The following is a 22,689-nucleotide window of genomic DNA, read 5'->3' as shown; positions in this document are numbered from 1 at the left end:
GTATTTTGATCCTTCACCCAAGGGTCTGGTAGCTGGTAGAAACATTATTTTCCATGAATCAAAAGAGATACAAAATAGTACTTAAAAATTACTTCTGTTTTGCTTAATACAAATACGTCAAGCCCAGGCATTTGGTGTTCTGCTAATATTTACCTGGAATAGACATTCTGAATTGAAACTCCCTTGAGGCAAATATGTCAAATGTAAAGTGTAAGGCTCATTTACATGTAGCACAGTGCCTTTTGTATGCAAATGAATGAAATTCTAAGATACTTTCTAAGTTGCTTATTTTCATTTGAATGCTGTAGGTGATACAATTTCACAGCCATTATAATCCCCTGCCATTATCATCTAAGATTAGACTCTGAATATAAAACAGTCTCCTGGGCTTCCCTGGTAGCGCAGTAGTTAAGAATCTGCCTGCCAATGCAGGGGACAAGGGTTCGATCCCTGGTCCAGGAAGATCCCACATGCCACGGAGCAACTAAGCCCGTGCGCCACAACTACTGAGCCTGCGCTCTAGAGCCCGCGAGCCACAACTACTGAAGCCTGCGCGCTTAGAGCCCGTGATCCACAACAAGAGAAGCCACCGCAATGAGAAACCCACGTGCAGCAATGAAGACCCAACGCAGCCAAAAATAAATAAATAAATTTGTAAAAAAAAAAAAAAAGAAGAAAACTTAAAAAAACAAACAAAACAAACAAACAAACAAAAAACAGTCTCCTGCTAACAATGTCTAATATCCTCAAGTGACAGAATAGAGACCATGTAATAGGGTCCTCAACCAGCTTAGCACCCTCACCAAATCTGGATGTTTCACAGGAAATGTGTGCAGTTTTATCACAGAGTGCTTATACTTTCAGTAATCAATCTTTTTTGACTGTTGTCTCCCCCCAAAACATATCTCTCTGGTGTTCAGGATCAAATGGCGGGGGAAAAGAAAGATGGAGTAGGAGGAACAGTCCAGGAAATAATAGGAACAGACTCCCATGAACATTTGATCTCATGCATCATGAATAGATGTGGAGAAATGTCTGAAACCTTTCTGTGTGGATAAACAAAGAGAGAAAGTAAAATAAATGTCTTATTTCCTAGTTTGGCACAAACTAAAAAAAATATAAGGTTCACTGAGGAAAAAATATGAATTAGGAAAATAAATAATTATTGCTAAAGTGAAAGTTTCCTATACTTTGTTTATACCATTTCAAAGATCAAGTTGATGCTAATTCACTGATTAAAATGGGAAAGGAACTCATGAGTTTATGGTTCTCCAGGAAGATTAATGCAATCATGAGACCTCTTTTTGACCAGATAAGAGGCAAAGTATGACTTATCAACCAGGGATACAACAAAGGAAAACAGAGATTTAAGGGCAAGAAATACTGATTATGTAGCCAGATACAATGCAAAAGTGATATAAGATTCACTTAAAATTAAGAAGCAATCCATTGATAGATACTTTCTTTCCACTGAAGTTTCCCAAACGTTGTTAATGCTGCTGATGGTTAATTCAGCTCTTGCCTGCATCTATGGTACCTGGAATGCTAGACTATATCCTCTGGGAAGAAGCTGAACAAATGATGGCACCTCTGGTACCCGGTTGTGTGGGACAAACTGGGCATGCTGGCTTTGCATACTAAAGAGACCAAGCATAGACTGTAATTGTGGACAGTATCTCTGAGTGAAGGCTGAGCCATATGGAATTATTCTCAACCACCGAAAAGATCAAAATAGCTATAGTAACAGGAGAGGTAATAATCGATTGAATAACAGTTGGCAAAAGATAACTTACCGAAGTAACAACAAAGGGAAAGAGAAATAATGAGATGTTTTAATTTTTTTTTTTAACATCTTGTACCCCAAATGAGAAAGAAAATGTTGCAACTGTTTACAACCTAGTTATCTTGGTTATAAAATAAGAAGTACAGTCACCTTGCCCCAGGGAAGAAGTGAATCAATTGCGTGTTCTGGGACTTCATCAGGAATGAATCTCTTTTTCTTCCCTACCTACTATTGGGTGGAATGTCTTTCACTGATCACACTTTTGAAAGGGAAAAAGGAAATATCACTGATTAAAGGCCGAAAAACAATTGTGGGTAATATCTGTTGTTACTATAAATAAAAGGGATTTTGTTGAAAAACAATTTTGGTTGAACTTTTAGAGTTCTGAAATCTTTTGTTCTCTGACTTATTTTAAAAATCACTTTAAGAAACTCCCCTCCCGCTAGGCTGAAGGCATATGCCTTCCTCCCTCCATCTCTCCATCTTTCCCCCCTTCCCCTTCCTCTTTTCCCCTCCTTATTTCTGTCCCTTTCTCTCTCTCACCCTTACCTTCCTTTCTTGCAGTGATTGTTTGCTGAGTCTCCATTTGCCTGGCGCTGAAGACACAAAAGGGGCAAAACTCAATCCTGTCTCCATAGTTTACTTCCAAATGGAGAAGTTTCTGTTTTTCAACCTTGTTTGTGTAACTCTCATAAAATAACCATGAAATGCACGCAGCTTTTCTCTTCACACTGCAGCCTGAAAGCCATCTCTAGCCCTGTACTTACAGCTATGGAAAACCGCTGAATGCTTTCGTCCTCACAGCCCTGGATGACCTTATTCAGTTGGTGGTTGTCATGGGACTCTCCATCAGTCACAATTACCATGACTTTTTTAACCCCTCTTCGGGCACCCCGGGCTTCAGTGAAAGCCTCTTTCCTGAAATAATCACAGACAAAAGAGCAGCAAATAAAACACCAGCCAAGGTTAGGCAAAGTGATAAACAAAATGAAAACACTGCCAACTCCAGGTAGCCCAGTGCTTTCCCTCCAAGATCAACATTGTTGCCCATTGTTCAAGCTGGGAGGCATGATGCTCATTGTTTGTAATAGTTTAAGATTTATTCCAGATGATGGAGAGGTTACCATTTTGCCAATTACCATAAATCCCATTAACAAAAGGCAGCAGTCTTTCATTCTTTGGAAACTTCAAAGGGAGAGTGTGACAAGCATACAGCAGATTTAGAGAAGGTCAGATTTTAAATACTTTCCCAGTCACTCCTTTTTCTGTAAACACTCCTCTTGCTTGACAGGCCTCTTTCCTTTTGCTTTTGGCAGAGCTTTTGCTTTAGTCCTCACTTCCCCCACCTACTCTGACATTCACAGAACAGCTTGGACATCCTGTAAGCTATGGAGGGGGCATGGGAGAAAACAGAGTATTTGTATGGCTGTGAGTGCTTGAGAGTGCGCTTGGATGTGGGGTAAAAATTCAGACACAGGAATTAAAGACTGCAGATGGCAGTGGTCTGAGTCAGTGACAAGAGTAGGGTTCTGGAGGGCAAGGAGGGTTTGGCGTAGCTATGAAAGTCTGAACTAGGTTTTAGGACACAAGCTGCTGGGGGTGAGGTGGGAGGAAGTGGCATGGAGAGAAAGGAAAAATGCTATAACCTAACTTCAAAGAAAGGAATTTTGATTTAATTCAACAAGCATTTATGGAAAGAGATGGAAGATAAGGGAAACTGACAATTTTTGTTTGTTTTGTACCTTCTACATACACACACACACACACACACACACACACACACACTCAGGCACACTTTCCCTCCATTACTTTCTTTTACTCAACTACTTTCCCCTCTGGAGCCTTGGAAAAGAAGAGTACATTTTACTTAGGACTGAAACAATGAATGGATTTCATATAATATTTTTTAGATTTTGTTGTAAAATGCAGCAATCATTGTGCTGAATAGTCATTTTAAATATTTTACTTTGGTCATAAGGACAAACAGCTGCAGTTGAGATATACCAAAGAAACACCTGTCTTTCACCTTCCAACAGTTTGCCACAGTACACATGAGCTCTACTGTAGATATATAGTAAATGCACAGTAGTGGGTATTTTGTGATCAGGGAGAGAGGATCCTTGTGATGTGAGCAAAGCGATTTTATCTGTGTTTATTTTTTCCTTAAAAGGACTAACAGCAAATATGACAAGATGTTAACAACTGTTGATTCTGTTTGATGTGTACGTAGGATTTTGTTGTACTGTTTTTTGCATTTTCAACTTTTCCTAAAATTTTCAAAAGAGAAAAAGAAGCTATTTAAAAAAATATATTGATCACTGGCAAACTGTGTGTCTCTGCCCTCTACACTACACAAACAGATTCTCTGAGTTCTTTCTATATACAGACAAAGGTGAAAAAGAGATGTTAAAGGCTAGTCTTTAAATGAAGTTTGGACATGGATATGGTAAGATTTAATCCTTTTTACAGTTCTAATTCCTTAGAGGATCACCAAAACTTCCTAATTCTCTTGAAGATCAAGGTTATAACTAAATGAACATCAGCTGAAGGAGATGATTAAACGAACTTCCTTAAAGAAAATCTGGTAGCTCTGAAACCAGGGCTGGCTTTCTACGGCAGAGCTCTTGAGTATACCCTTTCTGTTTCAAATATCTTCAGCAAATTGCCATTGACCCCCAATTACCACCATCCAGTATTCTTTCTTTAAAACAAGCATTGAGGGCTTCCCTGGCGGCGCAGTGGTTGAGAATCTGCCTGCCGATGCAGGAGACACGGGTTCGTGCCCCGGTCCGGGAGGATCCCACATGCTGCGGAGCGGCTGGGCCCGTGAGCCATGGCCGCTGAGCCTGCGCGTCAGGAGCCTGTGCTCCGCAACGGGAGAGGCCACAACAGTGAGAGCCCCGCCTACCGCAAAAAAAAAAAAAAAAAAAAAAGCATTGACTTCCCTGCATGTTTTTAAACATTAACATATCTCAGGAGAATCCCTTTCTTTGGGACAGGAGAAGCCAAGCCTTATGAGTAAACACTGTGAAGCAATGAAAAGAAAGAAAATTTGGGATAGGGATAAGGGGACACAAAAATATTTTGAACTGGGAGACACTGAAAATGGAGGTAAAGGATTCTAAAAATTTAGAAATATTATTTGCAACTGGTCCTGCCTGAAAGGAATAAAGAGCAATTAAAAATAAACTTAAACATGAAAAACTGATATAAGAAGAGTACTTAGTAATATCATTATGAGTCTTATCTATATACAAAACTCAATAAACTCTGCGTCCTACAGCTAGACCCTCTGTGAAACACATAGGCAAAAACCATATAGGGACATGGTATTTACAGTGGTATTTATGCAGGAGCAAAAGCAGCCAGAATATTTCTTCAGTTAGTTTTCAAAAATGAATATTCATCTTAAGTGGTTGCCTTTGGAAAACAGTTCCCTACAGGCTCAGAGCTTTCAAAGAACACTCTGATTTACTTTGAATGTGCGGTCACATTTAGTCAATTATTTAAGAGTGCACACTCAGCACACCTAGACGTGCGCACTTTTGTGCATGCAAATTGGTGATCTATGGGCAGGTTAATGTAAAATTACCCCATCTGTTTGTGGTTATTTTTCTCATGGGCCCCATATAATTAGAACCACATGCTTTTCTAACATTTATGAGTCTAAAGCTGCACATGAAATTTTAAATTTTTGAAAATCCAACCCATTCTTTGCAGTATCCATATTAACTGTTTCAGCCCCCTTAAAACACTGATCTTAGCAGGCAGGTGAAGTGAGGCCATGGGTAATCAACTCTTCAGAATCAGTTGAGTGTCCAGAAGTTGAAGGCACTTAAGAGAAGGATCCTTAACATTAGTCAAACTGACCATTAGATTTCCTGTGATTTTGGTATTGTTTAGTTTTTGTTCAGAAACTCTCATGATGATTAAGGGGAGAAACGGCAAAAGATAAGAGCTGAGTGAGATCAGAAAAAATACAGAGAAGAGGAGCTGAACATTGTAAGAAAAGGACAGTTCTATAGGTTCATATAGAATGAAAATCAACCACAGGGTGGGTTATGTGTGCTCCATGAAGGAAACTGCAGAGGGAGGAAGGGAGGGATGTGAATTAGAGGGAATTTGGAGAAAGTAAGGAAGAAAAAGAGCACAAATCATGAAATCCTTTCCACTTCTTTTTTTTTTTTTTAAAGATTTTTTTTTGATGTGGACCATTTATAAAGTCTTCATTGAACCTGCTACAATACTGCTTCTGTTTTATGCTTTGGTTCTTTTTTGACCGTGAGGCATGTGGGAACCCGCACCCCCTGCATTGGAAGACAGAGTCCCAACCGTTGGACCACCAGGGAAGTCCCTCCACTTCTTTTCAATCATTTCACTGAAAATGATTTCAAATAAGACAACATTTAATTTGCCCTCTTAAAAACTCTTATTTGAGAGCTTCAATAACCCTAAATCCGTAAAATTTAAATCTGTAAAATGCTGTAAAATTATAGACATATTAGGGTATAGATATATATTGAGTAGAAGCGGACTGATACTAATCCATTTTTTTAGATTGAGATTTCTAGAAGCTGAAAACAAAGAATAAAAGGAAAAGATATTATCTAATATTATGTCTTAGTACCCAAGAATGTGATGCCATAGACTACAGTGACTTTTTGGACTAATTCTCCATCAATCAAAGCCTTGGAATAAGAGGAAAGATAAGAAGAGTGATGAGATTGTAATATAGAAAAATTTGATCCTGTAACTATTAGTTAATCAGTTGAATATCTTTTCAACAAGATGTCTTTAAATATTGCTAAGGCAACTGTTCAATTAATACTCCAAAGGGCTAGGTCATAAGCAGTTATTTTTGCACAGTCTTTTACTTTGGCTTATTTTTTTATCCATATACCTTGCTGTGTCTATTCCAAGGGCTGTCATCGTCTGGCGGCCACCTCTCTGGACTATTTTATTTGCAGCAACAAGCACCTCTTCCGTCGATGAGTACTTATTGAGGTTGAACTCATGGGTTACATTTTCCCCATACTGTACAATTCCAACCTGAAATACCAAGCCACTGTGAGTTATCCATCTAGCAGACTTCCCTGTTTCAATTTTTTTGTGTTTAAACATATGCATTAGATGTAATAATACATTTTAGTCTTTCAGATGAGTTTAAAACTCTATCAGTACACAAATCTTTCTACTTTGACAGTGATGAGCATTGCCATTTATGGATGCCAAAGAACACAAATGAAAGTGTTGTTATTAAACCTCTCAAAGGACTGGCTTATCTCTTCAACAGTGTTTACTGAATGACTCTGGTAAGCTTGGGGAGGAGGGCGTAGAACATGAAACTGACATGGCCTCTGCCTTCATGGAGCTTCTAAACTAGAGGGAGAGAGAGATTAAACACAAGAACCATTTAAATACAGGTTCACTCGCAAACTGTGAAAAGGGCTGTAACAGAAAAGCTATTATTGGCAAGTATAACCTAGGAGCCTAATTTAAAGTGAAGGCTCAGGGAAGGCCTTTCAGAAGTGATATTTGAGACTCAAAAGACATGTGCTAGAAGGGTGGAGACCTGTTCAGATGGTGGCTGAGAGGGAGGATGGGGTCCACACAAAGGGAACTGTGTAAGTGAAGAAGCTGAGTTGAGAAAGAGGTAGGTGCTCTAAGAACAGAAAGCAAGTTAGTGAGTCTGGACCAAGCTAGGAGGGGAGAGTGGGGCAAGATGAAGTTGGAAGAATAAGCAGGGGATGTACCTGGCAAAGACACACGTGTGCTTCCTGCTTTACCTAGCTCAGCTGTAGCTTCACATCTCCTAAATCAGCCCTTCCCTCTCTTTTCTTGTTCTCTGTCTTCCCTCTCTTACTGCCATTCTCCTTTCATTCTTTCTTTCCTACAGGTTGGATAATGCAGACAGCTAACCGCAGAGCCATCATGAAGTAAAATGACTTAGAAGGTTAAGTGCCACTGCTTCGATTTCCCTTCTCCACACCCTCTCCCACCCCTTGCCCATTCTCCTTATCCTTTTCTACACCCTCCTTTGAAGGTTTATGTGAACCAATAAACTAATCTATATCAAGAATTGTGCGAAGTTACTTTTTGTTTGATTGTGAAGTTACTTTTAGTTTAATTGTGAAGTTACTTTTTGTTTAACCTTCCTACCCCAAAATTAGGGACTCAGAGAATTCTTTACCCAAAGGAATGTCTTTGTAATGTAGGAGTTCTGGGCACTTCCTTTCTTAGGTAGGGGAAGTAATTTGAGAAAGGGCTGCTTTCTTTCCAGGCAGTTGTCTAGTTTTGCCTGTTGTTCAGCTAGTCCTATTTCCAAACAGCATAAATAATCAGCATCCACCTTCTACCTCCCTTGATGTCACTGTTGTCAGAAATCTTTAGGCTTAATTATTTGTCTGATTTATAGATACATTTCTACAGCTTGGTCCTTCTGGAAACCAAAAGCATACCCTGGCACTTGCAGAAACAAATAAGAGAACTCCCAATTAAACATAACCTTTGGGGCTTCCCTGGTGGCGCAGTGGTTGCGTGTCCGCCTGCCGATGCAGAGGACACGGGCTCATGGGTTACATTTTCCCCATACTGTACAATTCCAACCTGAAATACCAAGCCACTGTGAGTTATCCATCTAGCAGACTTCCCTGTTTCAATTTTTTTGTGTTTAAACATATGCATTAGATGTAATAATACATTTTAGTCTTTCAGATGAGTTTAAAACTCTATCAGTACACAAATCTTTCTACTTTGACAGTGATGAGCATTGCCATTTATGGATGCCAAAGAACACAAATGAAAGTGTTGTTATTAAACCTCTCAAAGGACTGGCTTATCTCTTCAACAGTGTTTACTGAATGACTCTGGTAAGCTTGGGGAGGAGGGCATAGAACATGAAACTGACATGGCCTCTGCCTTCATGGAGCTTCTAAACTAGAGGGAGAGAGAGATTAAACACAAGAACCATTTAAATACAGGTTCACTCGCAAACTGTGAAAAGGGCTGTAACAGAAAAGCTATTATTGGCAAGTATAACCTAGGAGCCTAATTTAAAGTGAAGGCTCAGGGAAGGCCTTTCAGAAGTGATATTTGAGACTCAAAAGACATGTGCTAGAAGGGTGGAGACCTGTTCAGATGGTGGCTGAGAGGGAGGATGGGGTCCACACAAAGGGAACTGTGTAAGTGAAGAAGCTGAGTTGAGAAAGAGGTAGGTGCTCTAAGAACAGAAAGCAAGTTAGTGAGTCTGGACCAAGCTAGGAGGGGAGAGTGGGGCAAGATGAAGTTGGAAGAATAAGCAGGGGATGTACCTGGCAAAGACACACGTGTGCTTCCTGCTTTACCTAGCTCAGCTGTAGCTTCACATCTCCTAAATCAGCCCTTCCCTCTCTTTTCTTGTTCTCTGTCTTCCCTCTCTTACTGCCATTCTCCTTTCATTCTTTCTTTCCTACAGGTTGGATAATGCAGACAGCTAACCGCAGAGCCATCATGAAGTAAAATGACTTAGAAGGTTAAGTGCCACTGCTTCGATTTCCCTTCTCCACACCCTCTCCCACCCCTTGCCCATTCTCCTTATCCTTTTCTACACCCTCCTTTGAAGGTTTATGTGAACCAATAAACTAATCTATATCAAGAATTGTGCGAAGTTACTTTTTGTTTGATTGTGAAGTTACTTTTAGTTTAATTGTGAAGTTACTTTTTGTTTAACCTTCCTACCCCAAAATTAGGGACTCAGAGAATTCTTTACCCAAAGGAATGTCTTTGTAATGTAGGAGTTCTGGGCACTTCCTTTCTTAGGTAGGGGAAGTAATTTGAGAAAGGGCTGCTTTCTTTCCAGGCAGTTGTCTAGTTTTGCCTGTTGTTCAGCTAGTCCTATTTCCAAACAGCATAAATAATCAGCATCCACCTTCTACCTCCCTTGATGTCACTGTTGTCAGAAATCTTTAGGCTTAATTATTTGTCTGATTTATAGATACATTTCTACAGCTTGGTCCTTCTGGAAACCAAAAGCATACCCTGGCACTTGCAGAAACAAATAAGAGAACTCCCAATTAAACATAACCTTTGGGGCTTCCCTGGTGGCGCAGTGGTTGCGTGTCCGCCTGCCGATGCAGAGGACACGGGTTCGCGCCCCGGTCTGGGAGGATCCCACATGCCGCTGAGTGGCTGGGCCCGTGAGCCTGGCCGCTGAGCCTGTGCGTCCGGAGCCTGTGCTCCGCAAAGGGAGAGGCCACAACGGTGAGAGGCCCGCGTACCGCAAAAAAAAAAAAAAAAAAATCTTTATCGTCTCTGCGCTACCTTCTGGAGTATACTAGACAACCTGGAGCAATTATGCCACCTTGCCTGAATACTATCCTATATTTTTACTGCTTTTTTTTTTAGCTTTCTTTCCTAACTTATTCAAATTATAGTAACAGAAATTAGTATCACATTTTATAAATGAAGAAGCTGAGTTAAAACAAACTCACTTTCCACAATGAAGGGGCGGAACGAGGCCTAGTCTAGGATGTGTATCCTTCATCTCTCTATTTTGTCTCAGTAAAAACTTACCTCGCCCAAATCCCCTCATTTTTTTTTTCCTAGTCATATTTTGTTTTTTAGGTGTTTGTGTTAAATCTCTATAGGTGTAAACTCACTTGTTACAGCACATAGAATTATGTTCCCACTTAAGTCTCCTCTTTTATTTTTAAATTAAAAATTTTTTCTTTTCTTAAAAATTGACATATAGCTGACTTCCCCCCATTTTCTAATCACCTCAGCTTTTGCTAAATGCTGCTGCCACTTCATGGCCACTCAGTGAGTTCAGGTAGCTAGCTAGCCGACTGAGATACATTAGAAAATACGATAAAACAGACAAACAAACAAGTAAATAGATCGTATTTTTTTTAAAAAGAAATAGAATATACGAATCCTTCCTTAGAACTGCTGAGTCAGGTATAAGATAAATAAGAAATAATTAGAGAACATATGCGAGTATAAGAGAAGATACACTGTAAGCTGAATAAATACAAAATCTGCTCAATCCATGTCCAGGTTAGGTTTGCTCTTTGACTGTATCTTTCACCTAATATCTGTCACCATCTGTTCCAAGACTATGTGCTGTCATAATTGGAAAAAGACAATTATTAGTCTCCCATGACTCCAATTCAGGTTATTTCCTTGACAATTAAATGTTATGTACAGTTATCTGTTACTCTCTGAATAGATTTAAAATTCTTTTCCCAATGACCCTAACAGCTTTTAATTAGTAATCCAGGGAGACACTGAATAATTATTAAGGGAAACCATGTAGGTTTGACATTGTCTTTGTGTATATAAATGCTCAGGGTAAATAAAAGTAAAATGACTTTGCTACTTAGATAATCATTATACCTAATTTATGGTACCAAGGTGAATAAATGCTGCTGTGGAAGTTAATTGCTCATCCATTCAGGATGTCTTACAGAGTTGGTTTTGTTTTTATTTCTCTTTGTTTAGATTTGATTAAGCAGGAGACTAAAGAACTTTGAAAACTGTCACTCCTGTCATTATTCTTGGACATTTTACTACCTGGATGAATCTGTTGAACACCCTAGTCTCTCCATTTCTTTGACTTCCTTGGCTTTAGTAATATTTTCCTCTAGTTTGCCTATGTCATCCACTTCCAAGGTCTTAGCCTTCACCTTGTCATCTGGAAAAATTGCAGCACCTCAATCTCAATGTCAAGTGTTCTTCTCTCTGATCATTAACTTCGGCTCATTTACTTCGTATATCCAATTCATCAATTCCTTGACCACATTAAGACGTCTAATTAATTCACAGATCTTATCTTTTTTTTTTTTTGTACCCAGCCTAGATTCCATGATCCATCACCATAATCATTTACTTGCAAACATTTAACTACTTTAACCTTTTTTTCCCTCCATTAACTAACTTGGCTAACTTCCAACTCTGGTTAAGTCCAAATATCTCCTTCTCTGTGTGTGATCCTATGACACTGAATTTTGTTAGACAAAAATCACATACCTTGTAGACTGGTGTCACTTTAAAGTTTTGCTCATGAATCCCAAATGCGGTTGCACAACAATCCTACTACTTTTTACTAATGAGTGTACTGTTCCCTTTGATCAAATTCTAGTGATAAGCTATTAACTCCTCAGGAAAAAAACAGCATCTCATTTATACATGGGGAGGAGTTCACATGAGAAGAGATGGAAGTCATGCCAACTAAATAAGGCTGCTTTGGGATGTAACATTTTACATTTACAATGCACTTTCCATATCTTATAGAACATACTATGAACTGATTACTAAGAATTGGATTATCTGGAAAGATTATCTTCACACCAGGAATAGCAGAAGATGTAACACCTTAGTATGTCAGAGATCAGTGCTTTATATCTTCTATCTATCTCTCTATCACCTATCTCTCTTACTACTTAACATATATCTCACTTTCATAAGCTTATTTTTTGTAAATGTTAGGATATAAAAGAACTTATAACTTGCCTGTTCCCTTACCCTTTCTGTACACTTTGCTTCTAACAGCTCCACCTGAGACTTTCCCCAGATGATTGTCCTTGGACTGCTAGAGCTGCTTTGCCCCAAAGGTTCAAAGAGTCAGAAGTGCCTGGGAGTTTTCTCCCTCTTCACCCCTTGCCCTGATCCATAGGTAATGCCTGAGTGCAGGAAAATGCAAAACCAGCCCCTTGACTTAACTTGGAGCCCCTTCCAGATCAGGCTGAGGCCTTGACTTCACTTGAACTCACATGCTTTCTGGTCCTCTGTGGCTGCTCTGTTTTGTTCCCCCAAATCCCTTCCTATTTTCTTTTGGAAGCACTCCCTTCATGAACTGCTATCACCTGACTCCTCCTCTCAGCGTTTGCTTCTGGGGAACTGGATCTAAGGCAGCTATTATCTATGTTTCTGCATTCCTTCTTCAGCCCAGGCCAGGCATCATTGCCTTGAACCTGGACCATGGCAGTCACGGGTCCTTCCACTGCTGATCTCCTTCCCTCCATTTCCACTTCCTCAAATCCTTCTACATATTAATAGTAGATTAACTGTCTTTAAATTCTGCTTTTATCATGTGTCTTCCTTGTTCAAAAACTCCAATAACTCTTCATTGCCTACATCAAGGACTTTGCAATATACTTTAAAAGAGAATTGTACTTCTAATTCAAATAGAAAGTAGATAAAGCTTCAAGCTGCTTCTTGAAATACTAGACCTATAGGTTAAAATTCAGTTTTTTCCTCCTGACTTTCAGCCACTCAACAGTCTGGCCCTACCTTCTTTGTTCATCCTCATCTTCAGGACTCCTCAGGATGAACTCTATCCAGACCAAATGCCCTTCCTTTTCCCTCCAACTAAGCTAAGTCTACCCATTCGGTAAGATTCAATTCAAGTTTCACTTTCTCTGCAGCTTTGTCCACCTAGTTGCCAAGAGTCCATACTGATCTTCCCCTTCTCCAAACTGTGAAGCAAACTTGTCTGTGCTGCTCCTGTGAGCCCTTCGTTCTTCTCAACTTTTGTATGCGTGCTTTATTATCTCCCAACTCCATTGTAAGTTAGGAAGGGGCAAGCAGGGGTAAAGAGCATGGACTACATCATAGCTTCTGGTATTCTCTTATCCTGTACCACTGTTTTGCTTTGCTCACAGCTGACCCTCATACATTCTTACTAGATGACTATAACATTTCACATAGGCAAGTAGAAAACTGAGATAGTAGGGAAATAATGATAAACAGAAAAAGAGAGATATAAAGAAGCGTGGGAAGTTAGAAGAGTGCGCAGTGGGAACTCACATCTCAGGAAAATGACATTCAGTGTAGGTCTCCGGCTGACACAGGGGTTCTTATTTCTTTAGGAACCAGACAGAATAAGGTCAGCTATGGCTTCCCCAGAAAAGGGTGCCATTTATTAATTTTCATCACAGGAGAAGGCTCAAATCACAGAACATATGTAATGCTTTGCTGAGTACTGGTGAGACCCACTTTAGTAGAAATAGTTTCAGTCCCAGCTTAGTTTATAATTTAAGGCAGGTGAAACAGATTTGTACTAGCATAATGGGTATACATGCATCTACAACCGAGTCAAATAAGTATGAGAATTAAATAATGAGATAAAAAGTGATGAACACACGTGGTGAGGAGACAGGGGGAGAGAGAATCACAAGCACATTTATTGTCTCACTTGTAAGGCCCTCATGGAGGAAGGAGGATCCAGATTTCTGAATGAGCTACCCAGGTAAAGAACAGACAGCAGAGTATGATAGTAGAATGGGAGGAAGCAAAGCAGGCTTGAGCCTGGAAAATCTGTCAAGGATGATCATTAAAGACATTTAAATCATTTCAGAATTTACATAAAGATAAACAATCAAAAATCATCATATTTGACTTGAAGTGGCCAATTGCATTGGAATGGTACAAGACCCAGAGGGTGGAGTTAAGTAGAGAGCTGGTGAGGAATAGTAAAGATGGAAAGATTCTAGGCATTTTTGCTAAATGCAAAAAAGTAGGCAGAGATGGCAGCTAAAAGGAGAAACTGGGTTAAATGTGGGCTTTCTTTAAGGGAGAATGGGTAGAGCGGCTTATGGCATCAGTAAAAGAGTAGATGAAGATAGTTAACAGTAGATTCTTATAAAGGGGGGATAAACCACAGTAGAAAGAAAAGTTACTTTTCAGAGACAACTGTAAGGGACACATTTAGCTCCTGGGGAGATGCAGTTGTAATTACAGTCTAAGTCCATAGAGAAGTAAGAGCTGATTCACATTATAGCATAAACCAGGCACACAACTGGCTGAGGATTCTGTTACATGAACAAGAGGTTTGTAACACTTAAAACTTTTCCACTTAAACATAAAATTTGCAATCATGTTTCAGATAAACCCCAAACTAATAGTCCCTTACCCCTTTTCCAGGGAATACTAACTTTCTCAGTTGCTAGGTGTGATTTTTTAAAAAGAGTCCATGATCAAATAATCTTGGAAAGCAATTGTTAATACAAAGTATAACGATTTCTCTTTCTCTGTCTGTCTGCCTTCCTCTGCTATTTATATTAAGTAAAAAAATGCCACAAGTTTCAAATGGAGCAAAAGAGCAAGGCCTTCTCTCACTACTGAATTGCTCTACTCTGACTCATAAGTAGATTCTTTTGCAAGTGCTCCCGGAATCTTTAATATGAAAACATGCATTGTGAATCACGAATTGGAAGACCTGATGTATTTTATTTTTATTTAAGAGAATATTTTTTTGTAAGGAACATATTCAACACCTCAAACAACATAGCTTGGAAAACATTGCTTTATTCTAATATTGAGTTATCTATTCGTAAAGATCAATGAATTGTTCTGCTTTATTCACCCTTGTTATATTTATGTCACACCGTCATGCATTGAAATTATCCAAATACAAGACTTTACTTCATTTCTAAGTTGGAAGATTTTCAGGATTAGGGACAAAGTATTAGAGTCTGTTATTTATATTGCTATCACATCTAGCATAATACTTGACCAATAAGATACTTCATAAATATCTGCTAAATTAAAATGAATTAATTATCCAAATGGCTTTTTCTCTTTTGAGGGCAGAAAAGAACAAGGAGGAAAGTGAGTGTGAGGAATATATGGAAGGAATGATGCTGTTAGAAATCACAAAAATCACTAATTTTTTCTCATAATACTTAAAGTCACAATAGAATGACAAGGGAGTTTAAAAAAAAGAGAAGTGTTTAAAATAGCTATTAAGTATACTGAGTCAAAGAATCATGAAGGAATGGAATTATTTCCTCATTTAGAACTATACGATTACCTTGTATTCTTAAGTTAGAGTTATAACACCAGCGCCTAAATTTTAATGCCCCAAATGAGCTAAGTTTCTGGGTTTTCATTCAACAATTAACATTATCCAATCACTAGCTTCTTTAGGGGTGTAATGACAGGGAAGCACAGTAAAGCTTTCTGTGTTTCTGTAGGATGCACAATTGCTTAATCTGAGAAGAGCTCAGACATTGCATCTGGTCATTTTATGTTTCCTTTTACCAAAGTAAGGTGCAAAAGCCCTGCCCTACAACATTCTTCTATTGCAATTAAGTGAGAGTATGAATGTGTTGGTAATACAGGCTGCAATCCAAATTAACTGTCAACACAAACCATTCAAGCCTGTGTTAGCTGAAACCTGGCTTAACCTTTGTCACTATGGAGAGGGATGAACAGGATTGGTTCACAGGTAGATGAAATGATTCCTCAGAAACACAAATAAAGTTGGTAAATTAAAGATGTAGGTCCTGGGCTTCCCTGGTGGCGCAGTGGTTAAGAATCCACCTGCCAATGCAGGGGACATGGGTTTGAGCCCCGGTCTGGGAAGATCCCACATGCCGCGGAGCAACTAAGCCCGTGCGCCACAACTACTGAAGCCCGTATGCCTAGAGCCCGCGCTCTGCAACAAGAGAAGCCACCACAATGAGAAGCCCGCGCACCGCAATGAAGAGTAGCCCCAGCTCACCACAACTAGAGAGAGCCCCTTTGCAGCAATGGAGACCCAATGCAACCAAAAACAAATAAATAAAATAAATAAATTTATTAGAAAAAAAAAAGATGTAGGTCCTAAGAAAAGGATGTCTTTAGCTGGTCTCTTGTTTGATGGAAGATGCTGCAATGAAATTGACCCATGCTCAAAAATGTAAGGCTGGAAGATGTTAAAATGGGGAAGACTATGGGAGAAATCAGGACCAGAGGTGAATGGGGCTAGATGTGTTGAACACCTGCAAAGAAAAGCCTGAAACACAATGTAAAGGGGAGTCTGGGGTGTCCCGCACAAACAAGTCCCTTCTAGCTCAAGGACTTCATGAAGCAGAGAGAGAGATGGTAGTCAGTACAATGATGATTTTTAACACAAGGAGAAATTAAAAATTCCAGAAATTACATTTTTCCAACATAAATGACTTGCCTCCTACGTGCTAGGCAATGCAGAAAACTCTGAACTGTATTCCATAAATAAAAGGATTAAGGCACAATGCTGTCATTGTGGAATTCACATTCCGCCAGGAGAGACGCGCTCACGAAACAAAAAGCGATGCCACTGAGTGATGAGAGCAGTGGTTGAAGGGTGTGTAAATGCTGTGGGAATATGGAAGGGAAGGGATTTTTCTTGGGAAGGGTGGCGGGAAATAACCACAGAAAAGGACAGAGAAAGTGATATTTGAACTGAGTCTCAGAAGTTTACCTCGCACATGGGGCCTGGGGTGGAGAAGGGCTTTCCGGGCAGAGAGAATCACGAGAGCATAGAGCAACGTTCAGGGAAGGCCAGGGTAGGAGTGGCTACAGGGCAAGAAGGGAAGGAGGCAGGAGACAGTGGAATGACAGCCACTAGGTGACGAACGTCTTATAAGTCACAGGAGAGCTTGGGTATTATTCCACAGGCAAGGATAGCAGATTTTTATTCAGGGAAATTCCAGGATCCGGACTCTACATGGGAAAAATAACTCAGATGAGTGATGAATGGAGGTAGAGGACAATGGAGACCAGGGTGGTAGTGAGCAGAAAGATTCACCACATTCACAAAAGCACTTTCAGAAACGACAGCCTGACTGGCAAGGATATGGCTGCACAGCTCAGACAGGTTTCTTCTCAGACCTCAGAACAGTGAATCAGCCCTCATAGTTTAGGCTCCTAGGGAAATGGCCATAAAATGTGTAGTAAAAAGAAAGATAAATAATATTCCTCAAATTTAGTTAATTTCCCTCTTTCATTTCGCCTGGTTTAATATTATGCTATACTCTTGATAGGAACAGTCTAGACATTGTTCCATTAGTATATTTCACTTCTATATCAAGCCTCACAATTTACTGCTTTTATTTAGGGTAAGGCACTTGTATATGGCATATTTATATCATTCTCATTTATTATTAAAAGCAATGTTATGTTTAGGTATTGAGGATCAATAAGACCTCCATAATGTTTATACCATCATATCTTTTATGGCAAGCTCAGAGTGTTTCAGGTTTGTTTTTATAGGTGGTTTTTTACAAAACAATTTTATAGCCTTTACTCTGTCTTGGGTAAAAAACTGGTTTGCAAAAGTTCCTTGACTATGTTTGCAAAAAGTGTTAATGGGACCACACAGAAACATGGAGTAACTATTTAGGGTGAATGTTTTTGTCACTTGCATTGCATTTTCCTAACGTATACTAATTGTCATATGGAAACTTTAATGAAAGTTATAAAATTTATTTTCCTTCCTTCCTTCCTTCCTTCCTTCCCCCTTCCTTTCTTCCTCCCTTCCTCCCTTCCTTTTTTTTTTCTGTGGAGGTGAAAATTACTTCCAGAAACATTCCATATCTTTGAGACTCCTTTCCAATAACTGCAATTACTAAATGAAAAATCTGTGACTGCAGAGAGTAGGCCATAATATTTGATCTTTACCTTTTGTATCAGGTGAATAATTGTAATTAATATCGATATAACAAACAAGAACTCATGAGGTATAATTAGAATGTAAATTTTTTTTTGGCCCATGATCCCTTTAAAGCTTATTTAGGGTGAAATTCTTCTACTCTCACTGGATGGAAAGATAAATGTTTATGACTTTTATTATTTTTAGTTTAAAAATGTCTGTTCAACAAAAGCTCTAAATTTTAATTTAGGTTGTACCAAATGAAAGTGCTGTATTTGTAGGTCAAAAAAGGATCAAATAGCAACAATTTCATATGGTTCAACCTAAACTAAAACAAAATCAATAAGACAAAATATCAAAGTTGATTTATAGTTAAATCTTCTCTCCTCCTCCTACTAAGGCTTATGGGACGTGAGAAGCCTGTAGTTGAGGAAGGGGCATGACTGGCTGTTTCTTTGTTTCTCTGCTCCTCTTCTCTCAGCTTGCTAACTATAATATCTGACATCTCCACCGACGCAGGGAGGGAAGATAAATACAGGGTACAGAAATTCGTACTTGACTGGTGCTGTCCTAAGATGGAGTAGGTGCTAACAGGTGTTATCTTTCTGGTGGGCTCTTTGGAGATCTCCCTTCACCTGCATCCTTGCCTGAGTGAATGCATCTCACTACTGTGGTCCCTAGGAATCAGAGATAGCTTCGGCTGTTCTGTGCAGAGGCCTCCACTTACTTCCAGGAGATTCTATGGACAGGAGCTAACATGATTCCATAATGATCCATGGGAAACACATTCTTTGTACCGACAACTCTGGGGGTGAGGCCAGTCCCACTGCCTTAACTCGCCCGTCAGCAGCCAGACAGCTATCTTGCCCTTTAGATATTTCAGGCAGGAGTCAGACACTCATCAGTTGCATGTCCCAACTTTCACAGACACACACCAATCTCACTGAAGCCTTTCTCACTAGGCTCTTTCTACAGAGAAATCCACTTCACAAATCTGTCAACTTCATTCTTAATGCCTTTATATCCTTGATATGGGTGAGCAGTTTAAAGAGTCCTGTATCTAGCTCGTAACTTTCCATCTTTTCATCTTCTTCTGGGCAGTATCTCCTTGAAATTCATTTTTATATTTAAGTAGGGGAAGGAAAAATTCCAGAAGTTAATTCTGCCAATCTTAGGGCAGGACTGGGTGCTTCAATTGAAAACAAACAAACAAAAACAAAAGACCAAAAAAACCTTATTTAAACTATGTTATCAATAAATCAGGAAAAAAATGATTGCTAAAACAAATTGTCTAGGTTTTTCAAGAGAATTACTATAAGACCACATGAAGGAAAAGCATACATTTTAGTACACATTTCTTTGAAGTGACAGTATCTTTCCAAATTTCTATGAATGAATTTCTTGTCTGACTCCACTGAAGGAAGGTCAAATTTAAAGGGTATTTAAATGTGTTGTACTTAAAACACTATTAAATACAGTTTGGCAAAAGTGATGGCTTAGTAAATGTCCTTCTCAATCCCTTTTGTTTAGAGAGTTACTTATGAAACTAGTCATTAATACAACTTAAACCAACATAGAAAAAGATGAGAAATTACTAAAGTATAAACACTAAAGCCTAACATATAAATAACATACTTAAAAGAATACTAAAATGCCAGTTATAGAAAAAGTCTCATTAAATTTTCACCTATCAGAGAAAAATACAAAAATACATTCATTATGATATGCACATTTATTCAACAGGTGCTCATTAAAGGGCCACTATGTCACAGCAAAGCACTGGGCTGGCCACTGACAAGGATAAAAAGAGATATAAAGGCTTCAGTCTTGAGGTCCCTGTAATCTGGAGGGTGCAGCAAGCACCGACACATACACCACACACATCAATTTAATAATGCATTTAATCCACTGTTCCTCAAATTTAACCTATTTAAGAATCATGTGGGTTGCTTACTTAAAATGCAGGCTCTGTAGCCCCACCCTCAGAGATTCTGATTCTTAAAGTCTGGGGTACAGTCCAAGTACCTCTGGGATTCAGAAGCAGGAATTCCACGAGCCACATCTGGAGAAACACTGCTTTTTACAGGGGCTCCATGAAGGCAGTGGCCATATCTGTCTTATTCTCCACAATTATCCAAGCCCTCACACAGAGCCTGGGTACATAGTAAATCCTCAGGAAAAACAAGTGAATAAATGAATGAATGAGTCTGGCTAAGCTCCATAATGAATGACACAAGCAAAATGTGACATAAAAACTCAGCAATTTAAGCAGCTCCTCTGCAGATGCTACAAATGACTCAGTGCACAGGGTTGCATTCTGAAATCTTCCTCTTTGAGGAATGGGGTCATGGAACCAAGGAAATGTGACCTGAATCTTCTCAGAGTAAGTTTGTGTCCCTCCCATTCACTGGCAGCATCTGGACCCCAGGGATCATCCCCATTCCTCTGAATAGAGCCACTGTTTCCTCCCAGAAAGACATAAAACTCCACGAAGCCCACTCTGGAAGGCTGGAATTCCACTGGTGCTGGACAGAATAGCTCCTCTATTGGGACTCTCACTACTGAAATGTAAAATTAATTATAGTTCTCTTAGATGGAAACATCAAAACTGCAGCAGAATGGGTTGAGTATATAAGCAATTAATTGTTAGCTATTTCTTTACAAAACTGAGCCATGGGCATAGATCTCCACTGAAGCAGTGATTATTCCTCTAAAACAGCCTTGTAGGTTTGCTTCCTGAAGCTGTGGAGAAATTTCAAACATGTCACAGCTGCACTAATTTCCACAAATAGCTACAAAATCATTAATTTTTATAGTGTAATAGATAAATTTAAAAGTAAAATCAAATATTCAGATGACTAAAAAAGAATACAAATTTTAAAACATTCCAAGACTGTCATTAGCTTTGGAAAGAAAGGTTTGGATAAGAAGGTAAAATGCGGTGGATAAAACAGGTGGAAGGGAGGAAAACTCATTGTGGGGAACGTGTTGAGAGAGGGGAGACCTGTGATCAGCGGTTTGAATTTAGGTATGTCAGTGCAGGCAACGGAGCACCAAGAGTCCTGGCCTGCTTCCAACCAGGGCGCTGGCTGAGGAGGCACAGGGACAAAGGACTAGAGACCACTGTTTAGGGACATCAGATGGCACCTGCTCTGAAACTTCTCTAGAAGTAGAGGTCTCAGAAAGGAAAGACAGCTGCACTGCAGTTGGAGAGCTGTGTGTTCAAATCTGCCATCAACAAGCAAGAGACCCTGCACAAGTCACTTAGCTTCTCAGGTCCCCTCCATCAACTGAGATTTGGGGCTAAATGACCTCTAAGACCCCTTCCAGCTATAATTTTATGGCTCTATGAATTCTTATTGACCAAGGAGAGAAAGGATAAGGGAAGAGAGGAAAGGAAAAAGGGAGAGAAGTTCTCAGAAGGGAAAAAAAAGAGGTCCATGTGGAACATGTATTGTATGAAAAGGAGGAGCAGGTCACCATTCTGAGAGGTCTTCTAAAGGGTGCAGGCCACCTGATGCCCTGTAGCAAGAGGAAAAATAATATCCTCTCCAAACTTCCAGCAATCCACTTGGGAAGATAACTGCAGATAAGAGGCTTGCATCGAGGAAAACTTACATTTTGTGATATGATTATAAGAAAAGTACATTTTCCTATAATAATTTTACTCTGATTTCAAGAAGTTCCCTATTGTCCGCTGGGATATACACAACACTACCCCTCACCTAGCTCTCTAAAGAGATCCATTCAACCTTGGAATACAGCCATATGACATTTCACTTTGAAGTCTGAGTTCTGATTTGCAATTTTCAACTACCATCCTTTTGGGAAAATGTATGATATGTATATATTATAAAATATATAATATATGTTTTAAATATGTGTTATATAAATATATATTATAAAATAAAATTATGTTATATATTTAAAATAAACATAAAAGTATAAAAATATATATACACACAGACACAAAATAGAAAAAATATATACACAGATACATGTATGTATATGTACATATGCATGAATGTACATATATGTATGTGTGTATATACATAGGTATATACACACATACATATATGTGTATATAGATGTGTGTGTCTATTTATATCCCAATTTTAATGCAGGTGTGACAAATATTAATGCGGTCATACAACTTTTTGTGCCCCAGAAATTGTTGCAAGAGTAGAGCTCTCAGAGAGAAAGAAAAGAACACTGGACTGCGTGTGCAGCCCAGTCGTCTCCTGTGCTCTCCGGAGGTCCCCAGACTCTGCAACAGCCATTTTTGACTCTGATTCTAGTGTTAATTCCTACCCTCAAGGCACTGTCCTCACTTTGACATTTAACTTTCCTATTATCCATTGCGTCTTATCCATATTTTAAGTCATGTGGCCATATAATATTAATGAACATTAGACTGATTAAATAAACCCAAACTCACTGTCTAAAGTGGAAGAGCCATGTGAGAAGTTCCACTTTATTTAGTGGCAATAAAGGGGGATGTGTTTAGAAACAGAGACTCAGGGGGAGAAAAACA

General features: G+C 39.2%; 1 protein-coding gene across 6 annotated transcripts in view; it reads right to left on the bottom strand.

The window, feature by feature from the left end:
* ITGA1 (integrin subunit alpha 1) overlaps positions 1–22,689 on the bottom strand; it is a 168,992-nt gene that overhangs the window by 71,569 nt on the left and 74,734 nt on the right. For 5 of the 6 annotated variants that reach the window (XR_008618050.1, XM_055086550.1, XM_055086551.1 and 2 more), the window contains exons 7-8: positions 6,684–6,832; positions 2,551–2,701 (exon numbers count right to left, since the gene is read on the bottom strand). The exons of the other annotated variant lie outside the window; for it this stretch is intronic. Coding sequence is in view for 4 of the 5 variants with exons in the window: in XM_055086550.1 (XP_054942525.1) it covers positions 2,551–2,701; positions 6,684–6,832 (300 nt within the window). In the remaining variant the exon portion in view is untranslated. The remainder of the gene's footprint in view (positions 1–2,550; positions 2,702–6,683; positions 6,833–22,689) is intronic. 6 annotated transcript variants of the gene reach the window in all.

Source organism: Physeter macrocephalus, chromosome 8 (assembly GCF_002837175.3).
Source record: "Physeter macrocephalus isolate SW-GA chromosome 8, ASM283717v5, whole genome shotgun sequence".
NCBI lineage: Eukaryota > Metazoa > Chordata > Mammalia > Artiodactyla > Physeteridae > Physeter > Physeter macrocephalus.
Note: the sequence above shows the minus strand (reverse complement) of the source record. Positions and strands in the feature narration are given on the sequence as shown.